Here is a 14721-nt window from a genome sequence, read left to right on the forward strand (position 1 = left end):
CACATTTATTTATTTTCTCTGGATTCATCAGTTTTTCCTCTCTTTTGGATCATGCATGGTCATCAATAGTAATAGGAGAGAAGGCAGGGTCTATGGGCATAGATGCGAATATGAGGGTCTGATAGAACATGCTGAAGTGTTTTCTCTTTGCTTCTATTTTCTCAGTGAAACAGAAAGCAAGGTTATCAGTTGAGACCTAGGGTGGATGAGGAGCAATTGGAGAGTAGAGGGTATGAAGAGAGGTGAGATAAGCAAAGGCCATCTAGGAGGATGGGAAAGATTGCCAGGGAGTGCTAAGAGCCTCCATCTCCAGTTTTACTAGATCCTGACAAATTGTTCTTTAGAGGAATTGTACCAATGTACATTCTTGCCGGCAGTGGATGGCTGTTTCTGATGCTCTACACCTTTGCCAATCACTGTATTCAGAATTTTATAATTTTTGCCAAGTTCATGTTTGTGAAAGATTTTAATTTCCTCAATTACTCATGAGTTGAGCTTATTGTCCATTTGTTCCATCTTCTGTGAATTAGTCCATTCGTATTCTTTCCCATTTTTCAAACAGTTGTCTTTTTCTTTCTCTTTATACAGTTTAGATAATATGTCAGTGTTTACATTATGACTATACAAATATTTTCACTGTTGAGCCTATGACCATTGCTTCTTTCTTGTATGACCATGTATTTTTCCTAGAGTTAATGATTTTCCTTTCCATCTGCCTAGTTTTCCATATACCTATGATTTTTTTTTCCAAATGCTCCAACATGCCTGGCATCTGATAAGAAATAATTACTATGCATTCATATAGAAGTGCCATTTTTTTTTTTGGTTCCTTGAAGTCTTCTCTTTCTTAGCCATCTATTCTCTTGTTCCAATTAGTGTTGGTTGCTCTCTGGAAAGCTGCACTGGTAGCATTGTGGATCTTCTATTCATAGACTCCTGGGTTGGATTCCATATTTCCCAAATCTCCTATCTTCCTCTTCCATGGTTTTGCTGGTACTTATCCTCCAGTAGCTCCCCCAAAATGGGGACATATCTGAATCCATGCATGTCTTTTTTTTTTTCAAGTAAACTCTATGCCCAATGTGGGGCTCAAACTCAGGACCCCAAGATCAAGAATTGCATGCCCTTCTGACTGAGCCAGGCAGGTGCCCCATGCTCTGGATCTTTCATGCTGTGCCTTCAATAAACCCTTCAATCTGAAGATCCGTGTCTTTAATTCTAGAAAACTTTTTGTTGTTATCTTTTTTTTTTTGGTAGGGGGCATTATTTTCTCTGTTCTCTTTTTCTCAAACTTAGTTCTGAATCAACATTTGAATTTTATTTTAGGTGTGGAGCAGATGCTTTTTTTTTATGTTCCTGTGCCTTTGCAATTGTTACTCCTTCTGCCTAGCATGCATTTCCTCTCACTCCTTCTCCTATCCTAGCATATCCCTGCTTATCTTTCAAAACTCATTTCCTACATCAGCTCTTCCATGATGATCCCACCCTGACCCTAGCTGAACGAGATGGTCTTTCCTCTATGCTCCCAAAGTCTGTTAGGGCACCTCTTACGCCATACTACAATGTGTTTATACATCTGCCTCCCCTACTGGTCAGAAACTCTTTGAGAGCAGGACAACGTTTATCCATTTCTGTATCCTCAGTGCCTAACATTGTGTAATGCCATGAATAAATAAATGGATTCAACGAGGGGAGAAAAGTGAATATTTCCTCCTGCTACACGTCAAGCACCAAGCAAGACAGGTACCATCTCCTACCTCTTCATTTAATCCATAGAGTAAATCTCAGGTGGTAATTGCTTATGCAACAAATATTACCTGAGCTTCTATTACATACAAGGTTTGCTACTTGGCCAAAGAATGAAAAAAACAAAATCTCATTTCTCCTGAAATTTACCACAGAGAAGACTTTTTCTTCCTCATATAATTTTGAAAAATTGATATTTAATTCATATACCAAAAAATCACCTGTTTAAAATGCACACTTTAATAGTTTTTAGGATATGCACAAGGTCATGCAACAGCACTAGACAAGATACTTTTTATCTGTATGAATGAAGTGCTGTGTGTATCCCGGGGTCAAGTCAGAGGAGGAGGCAGTTTACCAGGGGAACACTTTCCAGGGAAAGGAGCAGTATATGCAAAGTAGTAGAGTTCTGAGAGCCTAGTATTTGGAAAAATATGAAAAATACAGAGGAGCTGGAGTTTATATTGAGGTAGTAGGCTAGACTATTTTACAAATGAGGAATCTGAAGGTCAGAGAGGTGAATTAACTCAACTACGGTCAATTTTTCTTCTAACTCAAAAAGGATCTAAAGGTTACCCTACCACCAAATCATCCCCTTGAGTAAGCAGGCACTGACACTACCAAACACTGAATTGGCTCCAACTACAGTTTTTCCCCCAGCCTTCCAGCAAATAGGCCTCATTTTCCCTCCCAACTCCTTGTATTACCTAGTACCACTGGCCATACAGTCCACCATCATTAGTTGAGCAAAAACATTTTCACCATGGTTTTATAGAGTCAAACAGTTAAGACAACCACAGTGATGCTATTAGAAGGTACTCTGTCCCTGGACAAAAATATTTTGGTCATGAAAGTCTAAGGGGCACCTGGCTGGCTTGGTTGGGAGAGCACGTGACTCTTGATCTTGGAGTTGTTAAGTTTGAGCCCCATATTGAGTGTAGAGATTACTAAGAAATAAAGAGAGAAAGAAAAAGTCCAAATAGAAGCCGTAACGCTTCATAGGCTCTTTGTTTAGCTAGAATATGTTTGCCAGTCATGTTTCAAGCTCTGTATGACCAGAAAGGTCTACTTTTCTGGGCCTATTTTCCTACCTGCAAAGTGACATTAAGAAATCTTGTCCCAGCTACACTACTGCGATCCTGCCCAAGGAATCACTGAGAAACCATGAGGATCTGTATTGCCTTCAGTGTTGTCGAGGAAACGGTTAATATGCCTAAAAGTAATATGCCTAATACAAAAATGTCTCCAAATTTCTGACCTCAGTTAAACGTTCATAAAATCTTGGCTTAGTAGGTTTAAATTCAGCCCAGATCCATTTCCATTTCAACTCTCTGGGAGGGGACGAGTTAGGGGAACTCAGGAGAAAACAGGCAGAAAATAAAGTTTTGTCAGGCAGGGGCAAGGACCTCTAGATTTCTGGTTTTGCATTTGGAGGCTGTCCCCTTCTCTCTTATGTGAAAGAGCAACTCTGCATTCTAAGATAAGGAACTGTCTGTGCTACAAATCAGAGGTATGGTGGAAACGTGTCTACCACCACACTATTTAAACCCTTCTGCAGCACCATGGTTTACAAACTGCTGGCAGGACAGAAGACACAGCTGCGGCAAAGAGCAGTTATTTCTCAGAAAAAAAATTTGAGAGTGACCAGGTAAGACATGGCAAAAGAGTTCACCAGAAGCCACCTTGGCTAAGAATCTTTAGATGCTTGTTGCCCACTAGAGAATCCATGCTAAAATGTTTGCGGTTTTGCAGTAGGACCAAGGAATTGATATGTCTGAAAATATCACACAACAAAAAATAGCTTTACTAACCTTTCAGAGAAGAATGAGACCAAGTACCCCTGCCACTCTCATTTCTCTTTTAGAAGGTGCAAATCTGAATTATCGGAAATAAAATGAGCAAATGCTGTCCTATAATACAAAGGTAACTATACTAATTAGGGGTATTTGTGTAAACAATCTGAAGATCATTACCCCTGGGTCTGCTGAGGTTTATATACATAGTTTTCATTTGTGATTCTCCAGTACATTTTGATAGGGAAGCATCCATACCTAGTTTATCTATTAGTTTGGGAAATAATGGCAAAGTCCATTCCCCACTCCAGGAACAGTGCAATCCAATCCTTTTTTAGACAGAGGAAATATGTGAATATTTGAGACCACAGCCAGAATTCAAATAACTGCAATATGTAGGCATACATTATTTTTCCTCTGGACAACTAATTAATTTAAGGAGATCTCCCTCTCCAAAAGAAACTATTTTAAAGCTCATTAGTTCCTAAGAAAAGCATTATATGTGTGATCACTGTGTTTCAACACACTACTCAGTTCTCCTTCATAGAGACTTCACAACAGCCCTTCAAGGGTTAGTTGTTTTATCCTTTTTTTTTTTTTTCTTTAACTGAAGAAACTTAGGCTCACAGATGCAGGAACATTCTAAGCCACACGGCTGGGGACAGAAAGGAGGAAGGCCTGAGTCCTAAGCCTATAGGCTTTTCACCTGCCAGTGCGTCCCAAACAAGAATCACCTGGGAGCACGTAAGGAAAACACAAAATCCAGGCTCACAGGTTCAGTCTGCGAAGGGGCCTGGAAACATGCATTTTTATTTTTTTAATTTTTTTTTTTTTTTTTTTTTTTTTTTTACAACAAGCCGCTCTCCCTCCACCCTCTTTGTCAACAGGAACGCTTAGGAGACAGTCCTTCACGACCCAGCCAGGCGAACTGAACCTGTTCCATCTTCACCAAGAGACCCCCCAACGTCCTCAAGAACTCTTACTCCTCTGATCAAACCATCACCTCCACTAAGGCCCCCAGAAGTCCAGATCTTGGAATCTTCTTCTGCCCCTTCTTCACCTCTGAATCCTGCCAATTTTTTTTTTCTTCCCTGTATAATTTCATTTCCTGGCTGGGACCAGGCTCTAACCACCAGACTTCCAGCCGAGCCCCGGAACTCCCAACAGCCTCCAGCCCTTCTGGCTCCTTCCCTAGCCCCTCGGCTCGGGCTGCTATCATCCCAACCCTGCCTCTTCCGTCGGTCACGTTGTTTCCTCCGCTTGGAAGGACCTCTTTCCTCCCCGGGCCCTTCCCAATGCTCGGGGAACTCCTACACAGCCCGATCGCCTACGCTTCCAGCCACTCTCGCCTCCCACCACCCCGGCTCTGGGACCAAACCCGGCCTCGCAGCCCAGCAGCGAGCGTCCGTCCTCCCGGCCGCAGCCCCTGCCCCCTCCCCGCTGGCCTCCCCACCCGCCACCTGGCTTCGCAGCGGCCGCTCGGGAAGCCCTCGGCACTTCCCAGAATAGAGAGCAGCTGCCAACGTCAGGCTGCCGCCCGCCGCCGGGTTCCGGGCGCACGGGGTGCGGGCGGAGGGGACGGGACTCCACTCTGGCCTTCCGTCTCCCCCCAACGGGCCGGGAAACTGAGGCCCAAGGCCGGCGGCAACTTCCCCAGGGTGCACAGTCCGCGAGGGCCCGACCAGTCCCGGGCCCCAGGCGTCCCGACTCCCGTCCGCGATCCCTCGACCACACGCGCCGCCCGGTCGCCCCGGAAAGCCGGACGGGGAGCGGGTCTCTGAGGGAGCGCTCCGCCCGGGACCGCGCAGAGCGCCAGACGCGGCCAACTCGCCGCGAAAGTTGCCTCCCAGCCTGCCCTCGCCTCTCACCTCCGAGGCACACCTTCCCGCGAGCCCTGGCAGCCGCACTCTCACATCCGGTCCACCTTGCACACACCCCTCTCCACGCTCTCCCACGGCCCTTCTCCCTCCCACGCTTGCGGCTCGCGGCCGCTCCCCCGCGCCCCCTCGCGCACTCCCACCCGCGCCCGGGGCGCGCCTTCCCCGCCCCGCCGCACGCCTGGCCTCCGCGCCGCGCCCGCCCGGGCTTCTGGCGCCCGGGAGCCGTAGCCCCGGGCCGCGACCCGCTTCCGCCCGCCCGGCGGGAGGCAGAAGCCCGGGTAGCCGTGCCGGGGGCGAGGGGCTCGGCGGCGCGGGGCGGGGAGGGGGCGCTCGCTCGCTCACTCTCGGCTGCGCACACGCCCGTACAAACTCTCACACAGACACACGCGGGGTGCGCTGCCGCCGCCCGCCGCTGCTCCTCCTCCCGCCACCGCCTTGAGAGGGAGAGAGAGAGAGAGAGAGAGAGAGAGAGAGGGAGAGAGAGAGAGAGAGAGAGAGAGGCAGAGAGAGCGCTTTGTCCGCGCGCCGCCGCCCGGCCCGGGACTCTGCCCCGAGGAGGCAGCCGCGCCGAGTCCCCGCCTCCGCCTCTGCCCCCGGGCGGGCCGGGCCGGCCGCGGTGGGGGGAGCCAGGCTGAGGGTGGGGGTGGGTGGCGGGCGGGCGGAGGGCGGGGAGGGGGGGCGGAGGAGGAGGAGGAGAGACGAGGGCAGCGGAGGAGGCGAGGAGCGCCGGGTACCGGGCCGGGGGAGCCGCGGGCTCTCGGGGAAGAGACGGATGATGAACAAGCTTTACATCGGGAACCTGAGCCCCGCCGTCACCGCCGACGACCTCCGGCAGCTATTCGGGGACAGGAAGCTGCCCCTGGCGGGACAGGTCCTGCTCAAGTCCGGCTACGCCTTCGTGGACTACCCCGACCAGAACTGGGCCATCCGCGCCATCGAGACCCTCTCGGGTAAGCAGTCGCCGCTGCCCCCTCCCCCCGCCTCGCCCAGCTCAGGCCGGGACGGCGCCCGGAGGGAGGCCGAGCCCTGCGGGCGGCGCCCGGCGGGGGCTCCCGCGCCCGCACGCTCACTTCCACGCACCAGACCCTCAACTCTCGCCGCCGGCCCGATCCCGGGACGGCCCGCTCCCCTCCCCCCACCGCTCCGGACTCCCCCCCTGCCCTCCCAGCCGCAGCCCTGGGGCGACCCCCGTGCCGCTCCGAGGGTGCCCAGGGCTCACTCGCTCTCTGGGGGCACCCTTCCTCCCCCTGGCTCCCTGAGCTGCTCTCCAGAGTTTCCCCACCCCCATCCTCAGAGAGCCCCCGTCCCCTCTCTTCCCTGACCTTCCCGTCACCCCCTTTGTCAGGGGACCCCCTCCAAATCCTGCATCTCCTTCTCCCTTGACCGGACCTTACCCTTTTCAGTGCCTCGTGCCTGGGACCTCTCGCCCTCTGGCGTCCCCTGAGCCGCACTCTCCTTTCAAGCCCCCTCCCCGCCTCGCCCCGCGGTCCCCCACTTTCGGCACCCCCTCGGCGCCACCCTGGTGATCCCCTCCGAGGTTTCGGGGCTCCCCCAACCCCAGCCCCTGCACGACGGCACATCTCTCTCGGTCTTCTCCCGAACCTCAGTCCCCTCTCGCTCGTCTCTCAAGCGCTCCTATTTTTCTCTGAATTTTTTGTCCGATTTTATTGAGAAGAACTCGGGGCTGGGGGCTTTCCGCCGCCTGTCCCCCCGCCTCCCGCTCGGCCAGAAGCACCTTTTTACGAGGTGCCCTGTCTCAACTCGGTGGGGGCCCGGGCTGAGAACCGGGAAAGAGGCGACCGGGGGGCCCGCGAGAGCGCTTGGAGCCCAGACGGGAGACGGAGAGCGACACACACACACTCGCGCGCGCGCGCACTCACCAACTCTCCCTCTCGCACACGCACCGCTCGGAGCCGCGCTCGCCCCCGGGCCGGGAGCCTGCGCCCCCCGAACCCCGGCCCGGCGGGAGCCCCTTCCCCACTGGCGCGCGGGGTGGGGGCGGGGCGGCAGTGAGGCCAAGGTGACACCCAGGAGCCGGCCGGGACTGGGCTCTCTCAGAAGCGGCCCCGGGGTGGTGGTGGTAGGGGGGGTGGGGGGCTTCAGTGCGTCTTCTCGGGGCCACCGGGTGGAGAGGGCAGGGAGGGGAGCGCAGCGGAGCCTTCGGGGCCCGGGTTAGCGGAATGGAGAGGTGGGGGCCGGGAGAGGAGCGGGGCCGCGCCAGCCCTGCAGCTTGAGTTTCAAATGAGCTCATCCTTTCAAATTGGCGCCGCTCTTTATTAAATTTGTTTTTCTGGTAATGCCACCCACAGCTATACCTGGGGTCGGATCCCGGCTCGCGCCCTTCCCACCTCGTCCCAAGACTCGGGGCGCCCACCTTGCTTCCCACTGGGAACCGAGTTTGCCCAGCTCGAGCGGGGTAGGAGACCCCTTGAGGGCGCCCGAAGGCGGAGCCCGAGCGTGGAGTTCTGTGCGTGCCCCTCCTAGACCCCCGCCGGTTTGATCTAAGGAAGGTTCTGAGTGCTTTAATTTCTGTTTTAAAGGTAAAGTGGAATTGCATGGGAAAATCATGGAAGTTGATTACTCAGTCTCTAAAAAGCTCAGGTAAATATATTTTGCTTAGTTACTTTGTGATAGGGCTTACGTATAAATACAAAAATACACTCAGTTTTTTTAAAATGTGCTTTTATAGTTTTTAAAAAAGGCTTTTGTTTGTTTTATTAAGTGGAGATAACATAGTTTAGAAAGTTACATTTTTTTACTTTCATTATATAAGGTGTTTACTGTACTTGGAAAATATCTGGTGCCTGATTGGGGGTGAGGGGTGGCGAACCCTAGCTGTGTGAAATTCGCTGGGACCGTTAAACTTGTTTATCAAAACTTGCCTCCCACCCCCCACTCGCACCCCTACCCCCAGCACAGTGGCAACAAATGCTTGTCAAGACTTCCTGTGAGATGTTAAGAGTAAATATTTACTTTGTCAGCTAAATTGCTTAACTAAACTTCGCGATTAATTAGTTTTCTTTTTTAGATAGCTTAACGTTGAATAATAAAATAATTCAGTAAGGGGTCAATATTTTGCATAGCACTCTAAAGAAATAAGTTGTTTGGATTGGGTGGCAGTTAAAAAGCCAGACTTTTTTACTCACTGAAACTACTGACTATTGCTTCTGAGCGTTGTTGTTGTTGTTGTTGCTTTTAAGATATGTTTGAGGCTAAACAAGAATCTTTGTGAAATCTGTAGTTATATTTAAGTGCACTGTTGTTAATGAAGGAGTGAAGAGTTTTGTGGAAGTTGGATTTCTCCACAGTGATTTGCCTACATGAGAAGTATCTATGAGGAGAGAATGAGGGAGAACATCTTTGTTTAAAGTTTATTGTGGACTTTAAATTGGGGCCCTTTATTACTCATTCTAGATTTTTTTTTCTCCCATGTGTCGTAACTTAGTTTATATCCCATTCACATACATTTCTTCACCATTAGTCATTAAGTAGCTGGATTGAAAACTCTGAAGTGAAGTCTTTGATTTACCACCTTTACAATTTGTGATACTCAACAGTGTAACCGCTTACTTGATTTTTATACCAGAATTGAATAGATTTTAAAACAAACTTACTAATTTTATAAATACTTAGATGTTTTGTTAAAGAGGTTTTAAAAATTGTGGGCGCATTTTCAGATACTCTGTCGCTTAGTTAAAACAAAAGTATCTTTTGTTTGCAAATGATTCTGTGACATATCACAAAGCTAATGCCTTTAAAAAAAAAGGCAAAAGTTATGATTTGCAGTTTCATGTGTAATACTAAGCTAGTTCTCTCTAGGAACAGATGTAGTGTGTAACTGGTTTTTCAGTTAAGTATTTTAATTTATATACTTTTCTATAAAAATTTTTTTTGCCTGAGAAATCCAAGTTGAAACTTCCTGATATAATAAGTACTTATTGTAAGTTTAAATTACTCATCTTACAACACTTGAAAATTTGATGACTCTATTAAGCAAAACTTGAAAGAACCACCTAAAACATTTGATGGGCTATTATTCTATAAATGCCTAATTCTATTGGCTGTCTAGCTGTTTTGAGTCCTTTTTGGGGTTATAATTAATAAAAATCACTAGAATTTTAACTTTAGTTGATGTCTCATTTCATGTGGCAAAGTACATTATTTCATGTTGCAATGTAAATGAAATACTAATTTATCTAAAGTTATTAACCTCTCCTAAGACTTCTCACAAATGAACTTATAAACTTTTTCTTTCAAAATGGAGAGGTTATTTGCTGTTAGCCAGAGTGTCATTTAAGTAATTTTGTTGTGTTTATGTAAGAGTTCAGAATTAAAAGCATGTCCCCAATTTTTAGTATTAATTAAATAAAGAGCAAACTAAGACTTATACAGCCCTATTAGTACATGATTTCTTTGAACATGTGGGCGATATGAAATACCTAGGAGGTAGATTAAAATGCGCTGTGTATGATTCACTACACTGAAGACGTTTGACATACCAAATGTATGCATAAGCTGCTGCTGTAGAGGGTTGCATCATTTCTGATTGGATGGTTTTACTCTTTTTTTCCCTTTCCTTTATTGGTTTAAAATGCAGGAATTAGTTACTTGTACTGCAGGCTAAGGGAGAGATGGCTAATGACTGGCGTTGTGTACTGAGCTCAGACCCCTGGGATGAAGCAGCTGTATGTTCTCATGCACAGGGCACTACCACGGTGCTGGCTTTCAAAAAAGCAGGGTACTGTGACATTTGAAACCAAAGCTTTTATGTTACATGGTGACTATTTTGGTGTTCCTTTGTTGCATTTCCATGAAATTTAACAAGTTAGAAGTAAATTTGTCAGCGTTAAGTCAGTTCTATATGTGGTTTTTGTGTTAGTTGAAGTGAAAATGTGAAGAAAACAATTCATCCTCATTGCTTGCTTACTTTAAAAATCATTCAACAATTGAGTGCTCATTTTCTTTATATTGTTCTGATTTCTTTCTGTTTTCAAGAATCAGTTTTAGTATCTACATTCCAAATAGATTTTTTTAAGCTAATGATACTTTGGGAGGAGATATTTTTATCTTAAGTCATGAAATTATTGGCATGCCATTTGCTTACCAATTGGGTCTTTTGTTATATATCATTCTAGCATCATTTTACATGTGCTATTATAGTAGACAGACTAGATAACCATTATTTTCTCAGGGTCATCAGAAGCAGAAAACTCTTTTTCCTTTTTGCCATGTGTGTTTCATTCTTACTAGATACAAAGTATTGTAATGCAAAGCATAGACAAACCATCTATTTTTCTTACTTTCTAAGTTGATTTCAGGCTTTGTTGAATAAAAATCTTTGGATTGTTTTTCTCTATTCATATTTGTTGGTAGTATTTATAAATCAAAGATTCCTTCAAGAGGAAGAACCTGGTAGTGACTTTAAAATTCTGCTAAAAGTTGTGGAAACTTCCTTGATAGAAATTTCATTTTTGAAGTTGAGGAGAGTTTAGTTTAAAAATATATACATATATCTGCATATGTATCTACACACATAGACGCACGTGCACACATCACATAAATTGTTTTGAGCTAAGACATACGCTAACCTGAATGTGCTTTGTAACTAAAGTTGAATGATTCTGTGAGAAACAAAACTTTGAAAAATGCAATTTCTGCCCACTGCTAGGAAGTAACCGAGTGGTGCTAGACATGCTTTCACTGAAATGGTGTGACTACTATGAGGTAGTGTAGGAAAAAGCTATGAATTTGTCTTTCATGAGTTAAAAATCAGTAATTGTGTTCTCTCCAATGCAAATGAATTCGGTCTCCTATAGGAATGTTAAAGAAAACAGTATCTCAATTGTATTTTGCTTGTATGTACTACATTGTGTATAGTTGAATTAAATACCAAAAAGAAAAAAAAAATCACCCAACCTCAAGCCCTCCCTGCAACAAAGGCTTTTGCTGCATCAATTTTTAATTTTGTAGCAACAGAAAAGACTTTTTTTATGTTAAAATCATATGATAGCCTTCTATTTAAAGAATTTGTTGAATTAAAAATTAATTCCTGAATTTAATTATATAGATTCCATGTGTGGATATAACATATATTAATATAAAATACATGTCAAACTGTAAGGTAACTTATGATTTGACTTTGAGTTGGACGTTTAGTTTCCCATTTTTAAAACAAATAATTTTTTCATATGGTTCTAGGAAATGCCATAAAGAATTACACATTTTTGCAACCTTTAAGAGATAATAGAAGCAACAAAGAAAAATATTAGTTGATAATTCAGGTGATGATATAGGTTTAAAGTTCTAGCTTACAAATATTAAAAGACTGGGCATTTGATGTTTTTATGTTATTTAGCTAAATATTAAAAAACATTGAAAGCTACAAATCAAAATACTTTTATGTGCTGCTTGATTTTCCAATTCGTCAAATTCATCTCAGTTTTAAATTTGTATTGTAGCAATTTATAAAAGTATTAAATGGCTGCATCTGACCATTAATTCTAAAAGGAGGTTTGGTGATGTTTAATACATTTGTCAAATGGTGTTTTTCAAAATAATGTTTCCTTGTAATTATGGCTGGAAATAAGATGACCAGTAAGGGATGGTCTCAGAGTTTTGTTTTTACTATTTTAACCTGAGATTACATAAAGATGAGAGAAGATTAGTAGTATTTGTACAATACCTTTTACACAGGGTGAAATAATGTATTTTCTTTAAGAAGAATTTTTTAAAGGACATTAGATGATTTAGAACTAATTGCATATCAAATTTTACATCTAACTATTTTGAGTAGATTTTTTTTTTATGGAAGTTGCTCCAGTTTTTCAGCTGGGGGGATGTAAATGAGGTTAAAAGTGCATAAAAGGATAGTAATTGGATATTAGTAATAGTAATTAGTAAATAGTAATTTCCTCCCCTTACTAAAAGTCAAAACAATGAAAATCAGATTTCTACAGGAACTTTTTACACATATCTGATACTTTTCAACTTTCTAAATATTTGCTGTCTATTGCTGAATCACTCTTCCAAGTCTTCTAATGAAATTCTCAAAAGTAGATGAGCAATTGGTCAGAGTTGTGAGAGGATATTATTTGAGCTAAGTGTGTCATCTCTGTGATTCAGTGGGGTGTGTGCACATGGGTGTCTGTGTGTGTGTGTGCTTTGTGGGGGACAGTACTTTCAGACAGATGGTATCAAGAGGGAAGAGGAGGAAATCTTTAATTGAGCAACATTTGCTCTGGAGTTTAGAATCTGACAAGGCAAATGAAAATTGCTAGATGTTTGAACCTTGTGACAAAGGGAATCAGTATTTGCTTTGAGTGATACATAACTCTTGTAGGTGGTTAACCTTTCGGAAGCCAGGGCTCCAGCACCTGTACTGGCTTCTGCACCGAGTGTGCTGCTGGGAGGACGATGTAATGCTCAGTCTACTCTCCTTCCTCTTGCTTGGATATCCCCTCTCACTAATAGAGTTAGCTCAGTGATTCTGCGAAGGCTCTGATGATGTACAAGCCATTTTTATAAATGTTAGAAAATTCAAAATTTGAATATGCATTTTCATTTAGAAATTCTATACTGTGGAAGACAGTATATTATTTTGCACGATAGAAGTACTCTGACAGAATCAATTTCATTAGAAGCATAAATATTGAACTGGTTTCTTTGGAGACTCTTAAAAGTTTCAAAATATACTTTTAAAAATTCCACTTACATGCCACCAAAGTGTCTTCACGTTCTTTTTGGTGTTGAAGAAGAGAGTGGTGTGGCTTGGCTGAGACAGTTTTTTAAACCAGTTTTCTAAAACTTTCAGTCAAAAGCATAATCTCTCAAAAGTTATGATTAACTTTTTAATTTGAAGGATGGCATAGTTCTGTTTAACAAAACATGCCCAAGTAATTTATTAGTCAAGGTTTATCCTTTTTTACACTGAAATTTAAGTCCAGTCAGTTTGGGTAGTCATTCAGAACACTATCGTTGAAGAAAACGTAATAGCAAATAAACAACAAACACCTACCAGTAAAGATAACAGTCTTTCCTCCCATTTATCATCATTAAAATATTTTTAAAAATCTTTTACTTTATAATTTGACTTCATGCTTACAAACTTGTAATTTTCATTTGGTGGCATGGACTGTATGGGTTCTATTTTCGGCAGCAAAATTGCAGAGTGCTCAGAGCATTATTTTTAAGGTTTTTCTTTTCCTGTTTTGATCATGTACTTTGGTCTTTCCATAAAATAGAGAAGAAAAATTATTTTCCTTTATAGAAAAATTCAGATTCTGTTGCTTTGGCTTCCAAAGAGAAGGGAGGATATGATAATTGTTTCTTTAATTTGGTTTAGAGTTTGACAGCATATTAAGGTAAAGATTAAGTAGACCAGAGAAAATGGATGTTTTTGCACTAATAGCGGGCAATCAAATCTGAAAGCTAACCCAGTGTCCATCATTGAATAGATACATGTCTCCTTCCCAAGCCTCTCTTTCTCACTACTTGCATTTTTGAGATACATTTTGTTCATTTATTCCCAGATTTCCTTGTTATTTATCTATTCTGTACTTTATTCTTAAAATGTGAATATTACTTAGAATTTTCCCATTCTGTTTATTATCAAGAATATTTCATAAAATAGCTGTTTTAATGAGTCCCATAAATGAAAATTAAGAGTTCAAATGCATATTTTAGAGTTTCTGATATTTACCTGTATCATAAGAAATGTTGTACCTAATGACCAGGAAAATATGTATGGGACCATTTCAGCTTTTCTCATTATGATATAATTAATATGTGCCAGTGTGTGAGAATTTGCCTTAGGGGGAAGCTTGGATTTTTAATTTTTGTTTTGAATGTGATCAGAAAGGTTGTTTCATGATTCCATGTGTTGATGTGTAAATAATGCTAGTAGCATTCTCTCAGGGAGATACATGTATTTTTATGTGCCTGCATCGTATATTCATATAGTACTGATGATGTCTCAACCTCTTCAACACATTATTTCATTTACTCCAAATAATAATTATGTGAAGAAGATAGGACAAGTAACTTCCTCCCCTTTTTTCTGATGAGGAAACTTAGTTTCAGAGAGATTTAATAATTTGCCTAAGGCCACATGGCTTTTAAATAAAGCTGTGGCTAGAGCCCAGGTCTTCTGATCCTCAGTCCAGCATGCTGAGACTTTTTTTTTCTATTTTTTAAATTAAAGAAGTCAGTCAAAGTTGTAAGGCTCAAAGGGTGCCTTTCAAGAGTGATGGAAGTATATGAAAATAGATTTGTTTGTGAATGACCCTTTGCAGTCTTATTCTTAC

At 43.6% G+C, this 14721-nt stretch overlaps 1 protein-coding gene across 5 annotated transcripts in view; it reads left to right on the forward strand.

The window, feature by feature from the left end:
- Nucleotides 1-6102: 6102 nt before the first annotated feature.
- The window catches only part of IGF2BP2 (insulin like growth factor 2 mRNA binding protein 2), a 155910-nt gene continuing 147291 nt past the window's right edge, over nt 6103-14721 (forward strand). For all 5 annotated transcript variants that reach the window (XM_025877188.2, XM_025877204.2, XM_073896012.1 and 2 more), the window contains exons 1-2: nt 6103-6369; nt 7960-8020. In XM_025877188.2, coding sequence (XP_025732973.1) covers nt 6192-6369; nt 7960-8020 — 239 coding nt within the window. In that variant the 5' untranslated portion in view covers nt 6103-6191. The remainder of the gene's footprint in view (nt 6370-7959; nt 8021-14721) is intronic.

This window comes from Callorhinus ursinus, unplaced genomic scaffold (assembly GCF_003265705.2).
Source record: "Callorhinus ursinus isolate GAN/ISIS: 27379988/994484 unplaced genomic scaffold, GSC_fseal_2.0 scaffold1, whole genome shotgun sequence".
Classification (NCBI taxonomy): Eukaryota; Metazoa; Chordata; class Mammalia; order Carnivora; family Otariidae; genus Callorhinus; species Callorhinus ursinus.